Below are 18,204 nucleotides of genomic sequence, written 5' to 3' on the forward strand. Positions count from 1 at the left end.
TGACTGTCCTCTTCTCCACTGTGGCTAGGAGCTCCGCCACAGTGGCTGTCTCATTCTCTCCATCAGTCTGTCAGCCATATGCCAGCTGCCAAAGGATTTCAGGATCATTGTATTATCAGGAAGGCCGCAGATCGGAGGCCCATCGTGATGGCGGCCAACCCACACCTGCTTGGGGTCTCTTAGGCAGGGACTTTTGGACCATGAGGCACCATCCAAATGTCCCCCACTGTGGCCTTGCTTCATGGATCTCTAGTTCCTGAGAGAGGCAGTGATTTCTGAGACTGGAAAACTGAAAGTGGCAGCATCCAGCTTTTCACCAGAGTACAAAAAGACATGCAAAAAGGTTCCTTCCCTGTCCTGCCACTCGCGCAGAGCCCAGCTACTATATTTCTTCCCAAGGAAACCTTTGGCAAGTGCAAGCATCTATGGCCACTACACCCAGTTTTCTTTACCTGGAGCTACCAACTAGCAATAGGTTGTGACAGCTGTCCGGAGTGTCGCCACGGCAACAACAGCAGCTGCATTCAGGATTATGGTGTGACAGACATCTATGTAGAGAAAGATCTGGTTGCACACGTCTCAGCTTCCCCCATCATCAGAGGGGAGTTGCTGGATGATCCCACATCCTTCGAAGGATGGGTTAACCAAATGCTAATTAATGCCAGTGTAGAGCAGAGCTCTGCTCCTGACGGTGTTATATACTGTACATGAGGACCTGACCAGCCGTTTAAAGTACACTGATGGTAAACAAAAACTTCATGACTGCATATGCAGGGGGGTAAACCCAATAATGACAGCTCTTAGGGGGCTGCCCCTATACTCATAGAAGCTCGATAATAATAACCAGGCCCGCCGATAGGGGGGGACAAATGGGTCTGCTGTCCCGGGCCCAGGGAGAGGGGGGCCCACAACTGGGCCCTCATTAAATTGTGGAATTAAAAAAATGTCAGAATAGTCCTATTACAGTTTTTTATTTGTATTCTCCTAGTTGTCCTTGAGAAATAGTGATCATGAACCCTCCCACCCCAAACACAAAAATGGTTTGGCCTAGATCAAACTTTGATGTTGTTATTAATTTGAAGTTGAGAAGGCACGCGGGTCTACGATCAAAATGTCTGGTAAGCACAAGTCCGGTGCCCAGAAAAGGAAAGAAAAGAGAAAAAGAGAAGAGGGCAACAAAGGGTTGAGAAATGTTCTAAACAAATATTTTAAAAAATGTCCCGACAGTGAAGCTGGGACGAGTGGAATAGAGCAAGGTAAGTAGTGCAGCCAACCTTGTAACGCAGCCTAACTGACTAGCTCTAATGTTAACGGCCATTAGCCTAGCTTGTACAAAGCCTGACAAAACACGTTATCTTTGACAGAAACAGAGAGGAGGGAGAGCGAGCAGCAGTCAGGTGTCAGGTGTCAGGCTACGGGTGACGGAGAAGAGAGAGGGGGGCTGTGTCACGGTGGAGCCGAGGGGCAGAATGAGGCTGCCGGTGACGGAGAAGAGAGAGAGGGGCTGTGTCACTCTGGACCGAGTCCGGAGCAGCAGTGAGGCTACCGGTGATAGAGAGGAGAGAGAGGGGGTGTGTCAGTGTCACGGTGGAGCGGAGGAGCAGAGTCAGGCTGCAGGTGACAGAGAAGACAGAGAGAGAGAGCGGGATGAGAAGAGAGGAAGATAAGAGAGAGAGGTGAGAAGGAGCAGAGGTGAGGAGAGGAAGACAGGAGAAGAGAGGAACTAATGTCAGTTATGAGATGTTCATTTGGTTTTGAAGTTACAGAACTGACAATTGATGACGTTGAACTGATAAAGTTTTCATTTAAAGTTTGATATACATGCATATTTACTGTATTATCAGTTGACAAAGAGAAAATTCTTCAAACTAAAATGCCTAATTTATTCTTCCCTGGTCTATTTTTCCTGCATGTATAAGAATTAGAAAATGTGTATGCATACTGTAACTCTTAATAATATTAGCAGGCGTTTGTGACAAGTATATAAATGTCACATTTAACAAAAATCTCAGCTGCCATGGAGAGCTAAGATTTTCCCCTCATATAAAATACCTTATTTATTGCATTATCACAATATATCAAACATAACTGGTGATGTTTAGTGACAAAAAAACCCGGCAGTGGTGGAGGGGAGGGCCCATCTAACATTATCTTGTCCCGGGCCCAGACAAGACTGTCAGCTGGCCTGATAATAACTAACATTTTTCATTTGATATAGTGAGCCTGGATAAAGTTGAAGAGACGTTGTTAGTTAGCGCTAACTCAAAACATCTTCATTATGGATAACATGGATGGATTTTTTTTTTTAGCTAGACTGCTTTCCAAACCAGTATGTCATGTTTTTAATAGATCCTTATCTCCTTAATGGAACCTTTGCAGAGCTTTGGAAAAAGTCTAAAATCATACCTTTACTCCCCAGATGGACTCTGTGCTAGTTGCTAGTTGAGAAGACAATCTTTAATCAAATCCTAAATTACTAAAAAGTGACGACTACAACATGAGCACACCATGCTCATAGACCAGAGCACTCTACTAGCGCTGTACTACTACAACACGTGAATGATGCTTGTTATGGTTAACATGTATGGATGAGAGGAAACTTGTTGGGGATGCCCTCTTGGATTTTACTGCAGCTTTTGATGTCATTGATCATGGTATTCTAATTGCTACACTCAAATAGCCACTGTTTCTCAGTGATTGAGCAAATACAATACAGACAATACATGGACTAAACTTACCGTTCAGGGTTATCTACCTCCTCTGTCACAAAGTTCAAATAGAACCTGCAACAAGAGACAGTTATTGTATAACTTTCAATGATTAATGAATGCTAAATCATGTGCAAGGTTTATGCACCAAACTGATAACACTTAAGATTATGCTTGATGACTGTCAGTCACACACCAAACCTACCATCCAGCGTACGCATACATTCCAGAGTAGAAGGCCAGTGGTATTTCCGACAGCTTCACATTGTTCAGTTCAAAGGCATTCTCAAAGTTTCTGGTCTCTCCTGCAAACACACACACACACACACACACACACACACACACACACAAACGAGCACACATATTTCTTCTTCATGACTGCCTTGTTGAAGCACCATAATTGCTCCTAAATGAAGAGGGATCGTTGCAACAATGGAATAAATCTGTGCATCTAGTTATTACACAAGACCAGGAATGATTATAGCCATAATAACAATAATAATAATAATAATAAAAGTAGGTTTAACAATGGAAAAGATGAATGGAGCAGTACTCTGCCTTATTAGCTAGGAGAAATAGAGACAGCTGAACAACACAGGTACTTGAGACAGATTAAAGCACAAATACAACAAAATCAGTGTTCTGTTTTATGCAGGAGCTCACAATCATGAGCCAAAACTGCTCTGACAAACAGATAAAACAACCTAATGGTACAATAATGTTGTACTGAATTGTTGAGAGATGTGAATTGTTTGTAATGATCACTGTGTGATAATGCAGATCGAAACATGGAAATAGGTCCGCACAGTGTAGCTCCCTTAAGTGCCATTTCATGGCACATCATTAAACTGCACTACAGGGAGCAACAGTCTGCATTGTTTGATCATGCACACGATGCAGAGAGGTGGTCATAGATATCACTGGGGTGTAGGGAGACCCTGAGGCCCCCCACAGAAACAATGTAGCCCCATAAATTTTGTTGAAAGGCTATCCAAGGTAAACGTGGTGTTATGCAGCACCCAAAACCCAAAGTATAACAAGATGAAATGAAAGGAAATCAAATCAATTCATGGTGAGAATTTTTTAATAAGTATTAATTACTTAATTTTTAAGTTTTCTCTCTCTCTCTCTCTCTCTCTCTCTCTCTCTCTCTCTCTATATATATATATATATATATATATATATATATATATATATTTTTTTTTTTTTTTTTTTTTTTTTTTTTTTTTTCTAATTTGGCTCATTTTTATAAACATCTGAATTAAAGATCCAAATCTAACCCTGCTTCAAATCTCTGCCAGCCCTTTCAATGCAACAAGACAATAATAATAGTTATTATTAAAAAATTTGATGTGTCTTGTGTTCTTAGAAGACCTCAATAAATTGCATAAAATTGGTGGTGTGTTGTAATATTACTGTTTCATTACTAAACTTTAAGAAGAGGAAAAACTCCGCACTCATCTCCTGACCTGAATCTCATGCATGCGAGCATCTAAATTGCAGGTCGAGAACTGCTGCGTTTAGATCTGCAGGCTGATGATGTTGAGGGGCATTTTTTACTTTTAGAGGCAGAAATGAAATAAGCTGTTTTGTACTATTATACTTGCTGTAATTATGTGGATCTGGTTCTATTATTGGCTTTAGCTGGTGTGTAAGTCAAGAAATGTGAATGATAATTATGATAGGTAATGTTGAATTACCTTGTACATGATATGTAATAATAATTGCAGTTCATTTTACAGCTGAAATGAACGTTCAACAATATTGAGTAAATAGTAATGTATTATAGACAAAGTGAGGTCCATAACTGAGGGATGAGCTGTGATCCAGGGCCTCTTACCCACCTACTGTGAGGACATTGTGAAATGCCTGAGTTGCTGCTTGCTGTGAGCAGCTGTGTATCACCACCCGCTCAAGGTTATATTTACAGTGCATGTTGTTTTGTGAGACAAAGGAAGCCATCTGAACTGCTGCAGCTGAGTGCTCTGCATGAAGTCTGAGGCTGTTCCTGCGTACCATGAAACACTAAATATCCTATAGACGCTTGAGGGTCAGGGCTTGAATAAAGTATTCCAAGAGGCTATTAGATGTGATGATGATGATGATGATGATGATGATGATGATGATGATGATGATGATGATGATGATGGCGATGATGGTGATGGTGATGATGGTGAAGATGAAGGTGTCTTACCTTTGAAGAGCTGATACATTCCTGGCACTATGATGACAGCAATGGCCAGCAGCTTGCTGAAGGTGAGGAAGATTTGAATCCTTGCTGTCCATGTGACACTCACACTGTTCAGATAGATAACAGAAGCTACAGGGGCAGAGAAAAAAAGGCATGTAATGGAGTATTTGACTATGTGGTGGAAATCAACAACGTGTCAAAAGTGTCTGTGGCTCATTGCGTTTGCAACCATAGAAATTGGTCATCTCAACTCATTACACTCAGCACATGCCCTTTATTTCTATTAGAATATTAGATATTTTTGAAAACACAAAAAACATACATATTAACCATAGCATATCCAGTGAATGTGGGGTTTAGAGCAGACAGCAACAGCTCAGTATCCCAAGGAACTGGGTTCCTATTGACAAATTGCGCAGTGCACGATTAGGAGTAAAACAGAGAGTAAGGGTGTGGAGGTCAGGATGCGGCATGCCTGGCTTCAATGTGTAGGTGAAGTTGTACTTCACCTAGCTTAAACATAGGACAGGATGTGCACATAACTACCTTTCTGCACCATGTGACACTGAGACATGCTGCATCATTATTCAACCAATTAAAACCTTAAAAATGAACCATGAGTGTGATTTCATTATGCTGGATATTGTGTTTCTATAGGACAATTTGATTTTGGAAGAAATGTTGCCTACTCCTTTTCCTGCTCATCTGAATTTTTCCATGAGCTATCCACCTCCAGCAAATGTAACTGTAGGCTCCATTATACATCTTTGCACAGTTGCTGTGGTGACTGTTCGTGCTGTGGTATGTGTTTTTATTTAATGGACAGGTTTGGTAGGATAATGATAGTCCTGAGTCTTGTTGACAGCTGACATCACTGTCTCCTGCCTCCTCCACTATCCCTAATTGCAAGTTCAGTAGCTCTTATCATGCAAAAGATAAAATCATCATGACAAATTGTCACTCGGATGTATTAATTTAATGGTAGTCTAGGTATACGTACTTATGCCGATGGCGGTGGCCAGTTTGATAGCAACAGGGGGGATGTTACAGGGCATGAACAGAGGCTCCAGGATGTACTGGCCAAAAGCCAAAGAGATGACTGCCATCCCTGCAGGCCTGAAGGACACACACACACATACACACACAAAGGTAGACACATGGTTCAAGTTCAGTGCAAACATATAATATACTGTATTTAATGTACTGTATTGTAATGTATTTAATGTGCTCCAGCACCCCCGCAGCCCCGAAAGGGATACGCAGTATAGAAAGAAGTATTAATAATATATAATATATAAAACTATAGAAAATGGATGGATGATATAAAATGGAAGGGCTGACCCATAGTGATGATACACAAAGATCACTGCAGCTGCATGGAGCATTTTAGCATCTTTTAGCTCATTGTATTGTTTTACAGCTCCTGACTTCAGCGATACAACTCTGATAAACCCACTGTACACTACCTGCTCAGCACCAAACAGACAAACAGAGTTAGAAACCAGCTGGTGAACACAGTGGAGCATTTGACAGCAGGTGGCACGGTGGAAACACTGTCGCCTCACAGCTAGAAGGTCCCAGGTTCAATTCTCGCTGTGGACGGCGTGTCCTCCACCATGCCTTCGGTGCCTGCTCGAGGAAAAAGGGGCCTTTCTGTGTGAGGTTTGCATGTTCTCCCCGTGTTCACCTGGGGTATCCTCCATAAAAAAAAACACTAAAAACATGCAAGAAGATCACCACCTGACCAATGGTGACAAAAGGAACTGGGTCTCTGGGCAGCCCACCGCTCTTGGTGTGCCGCGGAGGAACGACATTCCAGGATGGGATAAATGCGGAGAAATAATTTCATAGAAGCATGTCGTGTGCAGCCCCCCCCCCCCGTAACTGTGCATGGTGTGTAAATTGTGACAATAAAGGATGTCTCTTTCTTTCTCTCTTTCTTTCTTTCTTTCTTTCTTTCTTTCTTTCTTTCTTTCTTTCTTTCTTTCTTTAAAGATGTTTTTCTCAGGAGTTGGTGGAGACCAAAACCAGAGTTAAACGAGGGTGAATATTGGACTGACATTCATCAGGTGCACACAAAGACAACTTCAAATGAATGATAATGGCGTTCTGTGTCTGCTGGATTTGCAGTTCTGTTACCCTCTATGCAGCTTCAATGTATGTGGTAGAAATATTCAATAGTTTTTATATAGTTAGCATTTAGTTAAATTATAACACACAGAGTGTTCCCATAATCCTGTATAAGCTTGGCTTCAATAAGAATCAAATATGGTTGGCCAGTCCCAAAGGCTCATCTTATGGAACATCAGTATTTCCCTTTTCATTTCCCACAACAGCGACTGTGCTGCTGCAGCCAGGGAAATCTCTCTTTGTCTTCCTCATTTTTGTTTTCATTCTCTGCCTTTGTTCATTTCCCATGGTTTCCATTCAGTCCCGCTAGCCTGAGGCCAGCATAAAATTGGGCAGCTTAAGGATAGCCACTAGACTGTTTATACTGCTTCGCCTTGGCTGTGTACACACACAGCTGCACATGGAGCATTTTCTCACTTCACTGGTCTAAACTAAACTCTGTCTCCCACCTCACAAGGTCACACTCAGACAGTATCTACTGACAGCCCTACCTTAATTTGCCTGATCTAACAAATCTGCTGAAACATTGCACGTGTACATTTGTTGAATTGGACTGATTGTCCTCTTTATAGCAAAGCAAATAAATATATATACTGAATATTCAACTGTCTCCCCCACTCTGAAAAGTGTTCTCTTTCATGTTGGATGGCAGTTTGTGACGTTGGCTTTGGGTTGCCTTTGGAATCCATTGTAACTGCTGTGAATCCTTTCTGTCCCATTCAAGCCTTCAAGTAGACAGTGTTTGATACTCAAATAATAGATTCCTACAACTAGTGTTAGTGCCCTGTCAGATTATGAAGTGGCACAGTGAAATTTACCTGTAGGTCTTCATGAAATAAGTGACATTGGAAGAGTAGTGATGTGATGGTTAGTTGTTGACTTCTGGACGGTAAATCAACACACTTGATTTAAGGGAATGTACCATTGACTCCTGTGGCATGACTGGCTGCACACAGTGCCTGCAAACATGCGTGTGGATGTGTAAATAGGCATCACACAGCTGCCAATTTACACATCCAGCAAGCACAGAGCAACATTAACATTCATTTGGAGCCACTAATCTAAGTCCAATGTTCACTCTCTTTCAGCTCTGTTTTGGTCTCCACCAAATCCTGTGAAAAATATCTAACTCTTTAGCTGTTAAATCCTGCAATGTTTGCCGCCTACTCTCTAACAGTGCCTGTTTGGTGCTGAGCAGGTAGTGTACAGTTGGAGTTTAGACCTTTTTTTTTACTGAATACAGATGCCTGCTGCTGCTGTGAACCAGGTTCCAGGGAGATGGACAAAGTGAACCAAAGCAAAGTTGTGGGCTAACACCAAAATAATGAGTTGAAAAATGTTAAGATACTCCATTGAGCTGAGCGATAGTGCAGAGTTGGGTGAGAATTCTGTGTGGAGTCATCACAACAGGGGGCTCCTTTCAAATGACACGCAATGATTTGGCTCATTGTTAATATGAAATTATGGATTCATGCAGCTTTAAGTGTAAAGTTAGGTTCTGTAAACTTGAGTTAAGGAAGCAGACATTACCTTATAGCAATGAGATCAGCCCATAGCCTTATGAAAGCCATCCGAGGTCCGAAAGCTTCCATTATATATGTGTAATGTCCACCAGACTTCTTAATGCAAGTCCCCAGCTCAGCATAGGACAGGGCTCCTGCAGTGACAGAGGTGACAGATTAGCTCTGGCTCTGAATCAAGAAGAAAAGCACTGAAGAGTCCCTGGGCTGTTAAACTGTCTCAGCCATCTATAGAAATGTACAGTCCCTCCCTGGGCCTCAAGATCACCCAGATGTATTACTGTGGGAGCCTTTCGGGGTCTCAACCCATAACTTAAGAAAGAAAGATTTAGGTGGATGAATTTTAATTACAAGTTTAGGGAATGTGAATTAAGGGGAGCAGGAAAGGGGTTAAGGAAGGGTATTCAAGGATAATGTGCTTGGACATTTCATTACAGCACTGAAACTGAGGGATTTAAGCATACTGCAACAATATATGCTACAATACACAGATGTGCACAACAATATTTCAGTACTGCTTCCTGGAACTGGTATTACCGGAAATTGCAATTATATTCTGCTTTAATGTTTTCTCAGTTACATTGTGGTGACGAACATAAATCGCGCCAACATTTATGTACCACACCAGAGCCACAGGGAGGGGGTCGGGTGGATGGAGGACATACAAAGACTCTAGAGACCAGGGTTCATATCCAGACTCCCGTCTGTGGTTGTCTGTCATGTGTTATGTTTCATGCTTCAGTTGTTTTAGATGTATGTTTAACTTTTGATTGAATTTAGAGACAGATTTTCTGCTGGCACAAGACTAAACTGTGTTTTATAAGATGCATCACATGAGCAGTTACTGTTTATTGTATAGTTAACCCTCCTAGTATCTTTATTTCATGGATTTTCCTCATCCACCTTCTCTCATACTTGCAGCCCACTGTGTTTGTTTTACATTCCTTTTTGCCTTGTCTGCAGCCTCAAGTGGATCAGGACTGGATTCATTCCCCTGATCACAATGGTTTGACTAACCTGTTTGGGGACCCTGAGTCAAAAAATTTGCTGCATCCAAGTTCCCAAAACTCACCTTCCACACAGCACTTTATAAATGGACAGAGATCCAGAAACTAGTCAGTACCCCTGTACTGGAGTACTATCTGCCCAGCTTTTCTGTATGTCAGTTAGGTCACGCTAATTCGATTAAACACAACACAGTAGGTGTTACAAGTAAATAGCATGATGGGGGCAGAACCTTACGTTGCTATGCAGACCCAACTGATAGTGTAGTTTAATAGTGCAAATTCCCAAACGATGGCAAAATAGACAGTGCACCTGGACAAACCTGCTCATAAAACCAGACTTAATCATGATTTTTAACAACAACAGAGCATGTCCGTAAGGATTGTCATTCGTTCAGGTCATGGTACTTCTAAGTGCTTTTCAAAGACGACTGGACTGGCCTGAGGTTCTGGAACAACAAAGCAAATTTTAAACATCAGCTGCACACATGAACCAAGCCTAAGCTTGGTTTTCAGTAATAAAGAGTCCTCTTTGTTTATAAGTTGCATGCTTAAATTGCTATGCTAAATTATTGTCTTTCACTGGCTACCATTTTTAATTTTCCTTTAAATGTATTTTTTTTTTCTTTTCTCTTCTAATTTCTTTCTTTCTTTCTTTGAAATGTATTTTCTGTTCATGATTTTAATGTATTTTTATGCTTCTGTAAAGCACTTTGAATTGTCTGGTGTATGAATTGTGCTATACAAATAAATTTGCCTTTGCCTTTAACCTCTGCAAGTGAGTGCTTTGCAAAGAAAAGACAGAATGGCTGATGAATATGACCTGTGGTTTTGATAAAACCATGGTGTTTGCACATATTTGCACCAGAAAACCAAGCTAGGTTTTGTTTTTTAAAAAAATCAATCAATGGTTAGTGTGGTTCTATGAATCGGGGTTTTCCATAATAAAAGAACTTTTTTTTTAGAGAAGACAACACTGTCTCCAAAAGACTATTTTTATTGATTGATTGATTGATTGATTGATTGATTGATTGATTGATTGATTGATTGTAATAAAAGAGTATTTCTGAGCATACACAGCATGCAAAAAAACTTAAACCTTTCTCTATTTTTCTTAAAAATAGCATCTTTATTTTACATAACACTAAAGTTTAGCCTAGGTTTGCAGTGAACCAAGTATAACCTTTGTTTCTACTAATAAAATAAAAACTTTTGTTGTGTTTTTTGAGTATGGGTTGCAAGTAAAATCAAGCTTGAGCTTGGACACATAAACAAGATCGAGCTTGGTTTTGAGGTGACAGTATTATTTGCTCATAGATTGCTGATAAAGACCAAATTTAACAAAGGTGTTTAGTAGAAATAGAGTATTTTTGTTCATAAATGCAACATGAAAAACAAGCTTAACCTTGGTTTGAAGTAATGGAAGAGTGTTTTGTCACTAACAATCTTTCTATATGATTTTTAATGCTTTTTCGGAAAGCACCCTCTTCTGAATGGAGACATATGGTGCATCACATTATGGACTTGTGTTAATGATTTTCTTATTTAATCTGTGAGCAGACAGGAAACACATTTTGAAACTTTAGGTTCCACCAGAGCCTTTCAATTCAATGTAGCTCCTCTCAAAGTAAGACAGACACCTTCCCATCTACTGATACACCTGAACCAACTCACCGAAGAGAGACAGCACACCGCAGGCAATCCACACGATCAGGGACATTCCTATACAGCCCGAGTGCTTCAGGATGCCCTTTGGAGAGATGAAGATCCCTGCTCCAATGATGGTGCCAATAATAATGGAGATCCCTCGGAGCAAGGTCACTTTCTTCCCCAGCTCCACCTTCCTGTCATCCTCATCCTGCAGTGTCCCACCGGCATCTGACTGGGTCCCATTTTGAGAAACTTTGTGTCCATTTGCTGCAACTGCTCTACGTTTTTCAGTAGATGCAGAGTTTTTGGTCATTTTTAAAACACTGTCCAAAACACACACTCACACACATACAGAAACACACACACAGTGTCTTTTTTTGGAATACACTCAAAGTGTGTTACACCTGAGATCTGTCCCCCGGTTGAGCCTGGATCCACTCAGGCTGTGTGACTGGTGCAGGAAGACACACAGAACTGAGAGAACATTCAGTCCTTCTCATGCTCTCTCTCTCTCTCTCTCTCTCTCTCTCTCTCTCTCTCTCTCCCTCCTTGTCATTCATGGCCTGCTCACTAATCTCTCACTGTACCGCCCCAGAGGCCTTCTCCTCACCAAACTTTTTTTCTCTTGTTCCTCTTTCCCTGTTACTCTTGTATGTATTGCTTTCTCCTGTAGTTGGCTCTCGATAGTCGTCCCCTCCCTCTCTCTGTTTCTGTCAAGCCTTATCTATCTATCTATCTATCTATCTATCTATCTATCTATCTATCTATCTATCTATCTATCTATCTATCTATCTATCTATCTATCTATAACATGTTTGTCTTTTTATTTGATAGTGCAGCTGGAGAGGGGGAAGAGAGGGGGAATGACACGCAGCAAAGGGCTCTGTCTTGGAATTAAACGCAGGCCACTGCGGGAAGGACAGATACGTTAGGCAGCTCCAGCAGGTGAGCTCTTGAGGCTCCCAAAGGAGCAATGACACAGCAAAGAGAGTTCATACCTGTTGCCAAGTCACCTCACCTACTTTCAGGTTTCTGCTCTCTCTCCAGTCTCTTTGTCTCACTCTCTGTTTCAGGCCAATGTGTGGCTTTGTTTGCTAAGTATTTTTAGCCAAACTCAGATTTGGCACTTTAACACATTGACAAAAGGTGTATAACTTCAGTTCTGGGATAGTTCCATCCATGGCAAGAAGGAACAAGCTGAGATTGGACAGCAGCCACTTTGGCTAGGTTTTCACAGACTTTGAATCATGGGTGTGGTGCGATATGGTACAAGGAACAGAAACTGGAAAAGTGTTGGCAAACCCTCCACACCAGTCAGACACACATGTACACACACTTCTTAGAAAGACAGAGAGAGAAGTACTTTTCTTAAATGTTCCTTTTAAAGGCTGGTGAAATGTATATTTTTGACATTGTCAACAAAAGATCTTAACCAACAACCAAAGTTTCTGTACTCTCTTACTTCCCTTTCTTCTCTGTGGCTCTCAGCTACAAGTTCATTGTTCCCTACCGATGACACATACCTTTAATAACAGCTCACAAATATACAATTTAACTTTAAAAAGGCTCAGTAACTTCCTGGTCACAGCCAATCACTTGAGTTTTTAACGAACACGTTAGGAAACAGAGCATGCGTTGGGGACTATTTTCAGCATCAGATTAATGGGGCCCTGTGGAGTTTTCTTGTGAACAAACATTTACATTCAGTGTTCCTCACCCAAACTCATTGTTTATTTCCTTGAGGTTAAACAGACTTGGGACACAAGTTGCTGTCCTCAAAAAACTCATACAAAGTAGATTTTTTTTTTTATGTTAAATGATTATTGTTATCTTATCTTGTCTAATGTTCACACGTGGCTTTGTCTTCTTACTCACTGCCTTTGTTAATAGAAAAATGAAAAAAATCTGAGGGATCATAAAATGACGGTCAAAAGTCAGACAGGAAAGCAGAAGAAGATTTCAAAGAAATCACAGAGTTGCATTTTACCTTCTACCCCTGCGTGACTAGTTGCAGTTTTTGTGCTGTGGTTTTGAGATTCTGCCTGCGAAACCTCCATCACCACTCCATCACAATCAAAAGAGGAAGGAAGAGTCTGGACAAAATGATCACAGTAAGTCATTTGATCCAGCCTGGAGTGACACACAGACTGCTGACTGCAGGTATGAATGACAAACTGGCTGTAGTAATGAATATGTACATAAATATCAACTTGTGTTTCTTTGTTCAAGAAATTTTGTAAGCTTAAATGGAGTTTGGCCACAGTCAATCAGTCTACAGATTATTTATTGATGAATCAATTATCATTTGGTCTAAAAATATCAGAAAGTAGTGGATCCCGATTTCCCAAAGGCTCAATGTAATATCTTCAATTTTTGGCTTTTTTTTCTGTCCAGTCAATAGTGCAAAATCAAAGTTTACTGTCACATAAGACATAAACCGAAGCAGATTCTTACAGATGAGAGGATGGAACCAGAAAATGTCCAGCATTTTTTCTTTACAAATGTTTTAAATTGTTAATCAATTATCAAAATAGTTGTAATCTTTCCGATCAACTTAAATTCTAAATTACTTTATCAACTTCAGATTGACTGTCATTTTATGTATCCTAATGGCATAATTTGTTATTACATACCTATACACCTGATTGGAAATGACAAAAAAAAAGTGAAAATATTGTTAAAAAAAAAAAAAAAAAAAAATCTCCATGTTTGGCTGAGGTGGAAAAGTTCAATGTGATAAAGTGCGATAGAAACTGACTCAGTGAATAAATGATGACATGAAGAACATGAAAAAAAATCAGGTGTGTGTGGAGCAATGACAAGACTATAACCTTCCTCACATTAATACATGAAACAAACAGAAATGTCAGAGGTCCATAATGTTTTCTCTATTGTTTTCATCCACTTGAGCTATGGCTTGTGGTCTTTTCATGACATCAACTCATTGAGTCCTCTTCATCTGGAAATATGGAAATCAGTCATTACAGTCAGCAAGTATCACAAAAAGCAAAAACAATTGTACAGAGGGGTCAAAATAAAAAAGTGTGCAGGATGCAGAATAGAAAAACAACTGTGTATATTACGCCTAGGCCTAGCAGGTTAACCTAGCAGGGATGAGACCTGAGGTGAGAACCTGCATGTATGGTGACAACTGAAATGACTGCCACTCAGCAGTTCATACTTGTTTCTGGATAGTATACTCCAGCATGAATGTTGCTTTACAGTAGGGTTCGGTCTAAGGATTCATATTATCTTGTCTGTTATAAAAGAGTGGGACCTCATGACTGAGAGGAAGCCATTTTGCCTGGAAATCCAAAGTCTGGCCTTCCAGAACATTCTTGCCTGATATCAGACAGAAATGCCAACTCGTTTTTTCACTTTTCCATTAATACTTTAAAATACCTTTTAAAAGCGCCTTGCATTGTTATTACTGCATGATTCCAGCACACAACTTGGCTTGTATGTTTGACAAAAGCTTGGTAACAGTGTGCATTTTAGATAGATAGATAGATAGATAGATAGATAGATAGATAGATAGATAGATAGATAGATAGATAGATAGATAGATAGACACACACACACACACACACACACACACACACAATATAGTACAGTGGGACCAGAGTGCAAGAACAGATAGCAGCAGATTTTATTCTCCAGTCTCGTTATCTAAAGTGGCTGGTGCTGAATATGGGAGTGTGTGTGATGAGGAGAGGTGGGATTTCAGACTAGTCATTAGGAGAGAAACTGATGTTTCATTTCACTACGCCAGAAAAATCAGTCAACTCGATGGAGTGGGTGGATTCAACCATCTGGGCCCAGGCGAAGAACATACAGTAGTACTAATGTGTTTTTTTATGTTGATTATGACTGCATAAATAAAGTAGAGCACCTCAAATGAGTATAGTAACATAATACAAAATACGATCATAGCGGCCCTTTTAATATGGCACAGATATGATTCATATCATTAATGAACTTACATTCCATTTAGGGTTGTTCCATGAAACCCGGCGTGGAATTTGACCTTTGTTTGAAAATAGAATAAGTCCTAAATGTTTTGCTATACTGTAACATGTTAACAACAAGACTTGAGCCTGGGGAGGTTGTTTGCCATTATCGTTGTTTACCTTTAACTTCAGGGATATGCTACTGACTCTAAAATGTTCTAATAAAGTTACATAACATACATATGAACACTGACCTCAGAGCTGTCACAAAGTGCTAAGGTCAAAGGACAAAGCATCAGGTAACAACACCGGCACCCCAGCTGGTTCAAACCTACAAAATGTTGTGCTCAGAACGGCCTGTAAGTTTTTTTTAATTGATATAACCAACTGTTTTTTGTGCCTGCCCACATAGAAATTACACTAATCACTAGGGTTGCTTGTAAGGCCAACCCTAATACAAATTAACACTAAACTGTGCTGCTCATAGCCCCTCTAAGGTTGAGTCTAAAGTTAGCAACTAGTTGGCGAACATGGCAAAAGTCATGTTTATTTGCAAAACTGTAAGATGCTTGCATAGCATGCCCTGATGTACTGTGTTTTGTGCAACTTGAAGTTTCCTTCAGTCTCAACAACGGAGGTGGGGAGTGCAAAGGTACCATGACCCATGGAGACATAATGGCTACATTTATGGAAAATACACATGGTTGAAATATACAGTACCAGAGATTTCCTTCAATGCAGCTTTAATTACTTTTGGCAACAAACTTGTCAATAATTTACCAAGATTTAGCTCCTCTGTCAGGTATTTTTTGGAATTGGAAAACTATCCTTCATTTGTCCAGGTTGTCCAGCAACATTTGGAACCTCAATTATATTTCTTTTGTTATGGTTTCGTAATTGAAAGTCAGGTAAGACTGCATAATTCAGAGGGACAAGCGCATGCAGGATCAAATTCAAATTCAAATTCAAACAACTTTATTTATCCCAAATAGGGCAAATAAATAGAGATCAGCTTCTGCACATTCCTGCGCTCCCACACAGCAGTGGCAGAGGTGTAACAGAAATGCAACAGATTGCTGCTCAGTGATAAAAGGTCACATAGTTTGTGAAGCCAGGTGTCAGATAAAGACACCACAGGGAATTCAAGGCCAAAGTCATACAGCAGTGAAAAAGACATAGGGGAGATTCCAGAACACCCTCACAGTGAAAAATGCTGAGTTCATTATATGAGTGTTCCTCAATCTTCAGGAAAATTGTGCAACACTGTGACTTTTGCAGTGAAAATATATGGGGCAAAACAATGCTGTGTCATTACTTGTTATACGTACATTTTGTCAAAGTTTGTCTCCTGCTAAAAGGTGCATCGACAAGGATGAAGAATGTTTCTGCAACCAGTTTTCCCCCCACGTGTGGTGCATTCAGATTGTATTTTGAGCCTTTTTTTTCATATGCTGTCGCTCTTTTATCACTGACATTTTAGCCACAGCAGCAGAACACAAATCTGGGCTCTCTTATCTCCCTTTTCATGACTGGGGACTGTGCTAATACAAATGACAGGAATCAGACTCAAGCATTTACTCAAATGTGTTCCACTGCACTCATACAGTATGTGGTGAGCTGTTTTGACAAGGCTGATTGATCAGTTATCATTTAATAATCAATCATGTGTCATAATTACATTAAAGTTTGGAGCCTTTATGTCAATGTTCATTTTTCTTTTGGGAAAATTACATATCCCCAAATTGCACTGTTGAAAGGTCACTCTGCTCTATATCAGCTTCAGAATCCTTCCCTGCAGTCATTTTGAATTGAATAGTTTTAATATGTGTCTGTCTGCACCAACATCACCAACTTGGGCAATTACAGCTCAGAAATGAGAGCTGGGATGACATTTACAGCTGCTATCTGCATCCATTTGTAAAATCAAGACTGCCCAATATCTTGAAAACAGATTCCATAGTTGTGTCTCCAGTGAAAGAGCAGCAGCTCTACTCTGGTTGTCTGAACTCGTCGCCCTAATCTTAAGGCTGAGCCAGTCACCCTACAGAGGAAACTCGTTTTAGCCACTTGTTTTTGTGATCTCATTCTTTTGGTCACTATCTAATGCTTATTAGGGTTAGTTTGACTATTAGCTCTCTCTTCACCACAACAGTCTGGTGAAACATCTGCATTACTGTGGATACTGCACCAATTCACCCTGAGATACTTGAATTCCTTTGCTTGAGACAGGAACCTACTCCCAACCCAGAGGAAGCAATCCTTTGCTTTTCTGGCAACACTTAGTATATATATATGCTTATATAAAATAATACTGCAAACTGCAAAAGGCAGTATCATCATCATCATTGCAAAATGTCCCTGCGTATACAAAAGTAAAAGTACTCATTGCTCAGGATGACCCCTTGAAGAGTGTGCGTATACTACTTTCCACTAACACCTCCAACTTGTCACACAAGCTTTTAATTAAAAATCCAAAGTCTCAAGCCCAATCCAAGATAACCCTGCAGACATCATCAGTGCTGTTTCTTAAAACTCTGCAAAGCTTCTCCAAAGCCACATAAGACTTTATACAATAGACGAATAGAAGAACTCCTTGTCATGAGTAACCTGAAGTTCAATCGAAGGAGTTCCCTTTAATATGCTAATTTCCTATAGCTGCCAGATAAACGTAGTAGAGTAAAAAGTACAATGTTTTTTTTTCTGAAACATAATGCAGTGTAAGTAAAGAGTGCCAAAAATGGAAACCCTGAAGCAAATTCAATACTGTGAAGTCAAAGCTGTACTTCAGTATTCATTGATTTTTTTATTTATTTTTTTCGAAACAAACTATAAACACTGTGTCATTACCTTATGATGCTGATGTCATACGTTGATGTCATGATGTGATACCATGTTAGCAAGCAGTTGGTTATTAATTTATGAGCCCCCCTGATGAATGTAACTCCAATATTCACCCTCTTTTAGCTCTGGTCTGGTCTCCACCAACTCCTGAGAAGAATATCTGGCTCTTTAGCTACTCAATGCTCCACTGTATTCACCTGCTCGTCTCTA

The 18,204-nt window shown here is 40.2% G+C and overlaps 1 protein-coding gene across 1 annotated transcript in view; it reads right to left on the reverse strand.

Annotated features, from left to right (window-relative positions):
• Positions 1–11,679, reverse strand: part of slc7a11 (solute carrier family 7 member 11) — a 26,241-nt gene extending 14,562 nt beyond the window's left edge. The window contains exons 1-6 of the mRNA XM_070962454.1: positions 11,228–11,679; positions 8,560–8,686; positions 5,900–6,015; positions 4,903–5,028; positions 2,914–3,013; positions 2,739–2,783 (exon numbers count right to left, since the gene is read on the reverse strand). Of these exons, the coding sequence (XP_070818555.1) occupies positions 2,739–2,783; positions 2,914–3,013; positions 4,903–5,028; positions 5,900–6,015; positions 8,560–8,686; positions 11,228–11,516 (803 nt within the window). The 5' untranslated portion in view covers positions 11,517–11,679. The remainder of the gene's footprint in view (positions 1–2,738; positions 2,784–2,913; positions 3,014–4,902; positions 5,029–5,899; positions 6,016–8,559; positions 8,687–11,227) is intronic.
• Between the last annotated feature and the right edge of the window lie 6,525 nt (positions 11,680–18,204).

The sequence above is a fragment of the Chaetodon trifascialis genome, chromosome 5, assembly GCF_039877785.1.
Source record: "Chaetodon trifascialis isolate fChaTrf1 chromosome 5, fChaTrf1.hap1, whole genome shotgun sequence".
Classification (NCBI taxonomy): Eukaryota; Metazoa; Chordata; class Actinopteri; order Chaetodontiformes; family Chaetodontidae; genus Chaetodon; species Chaetodon trifascialis.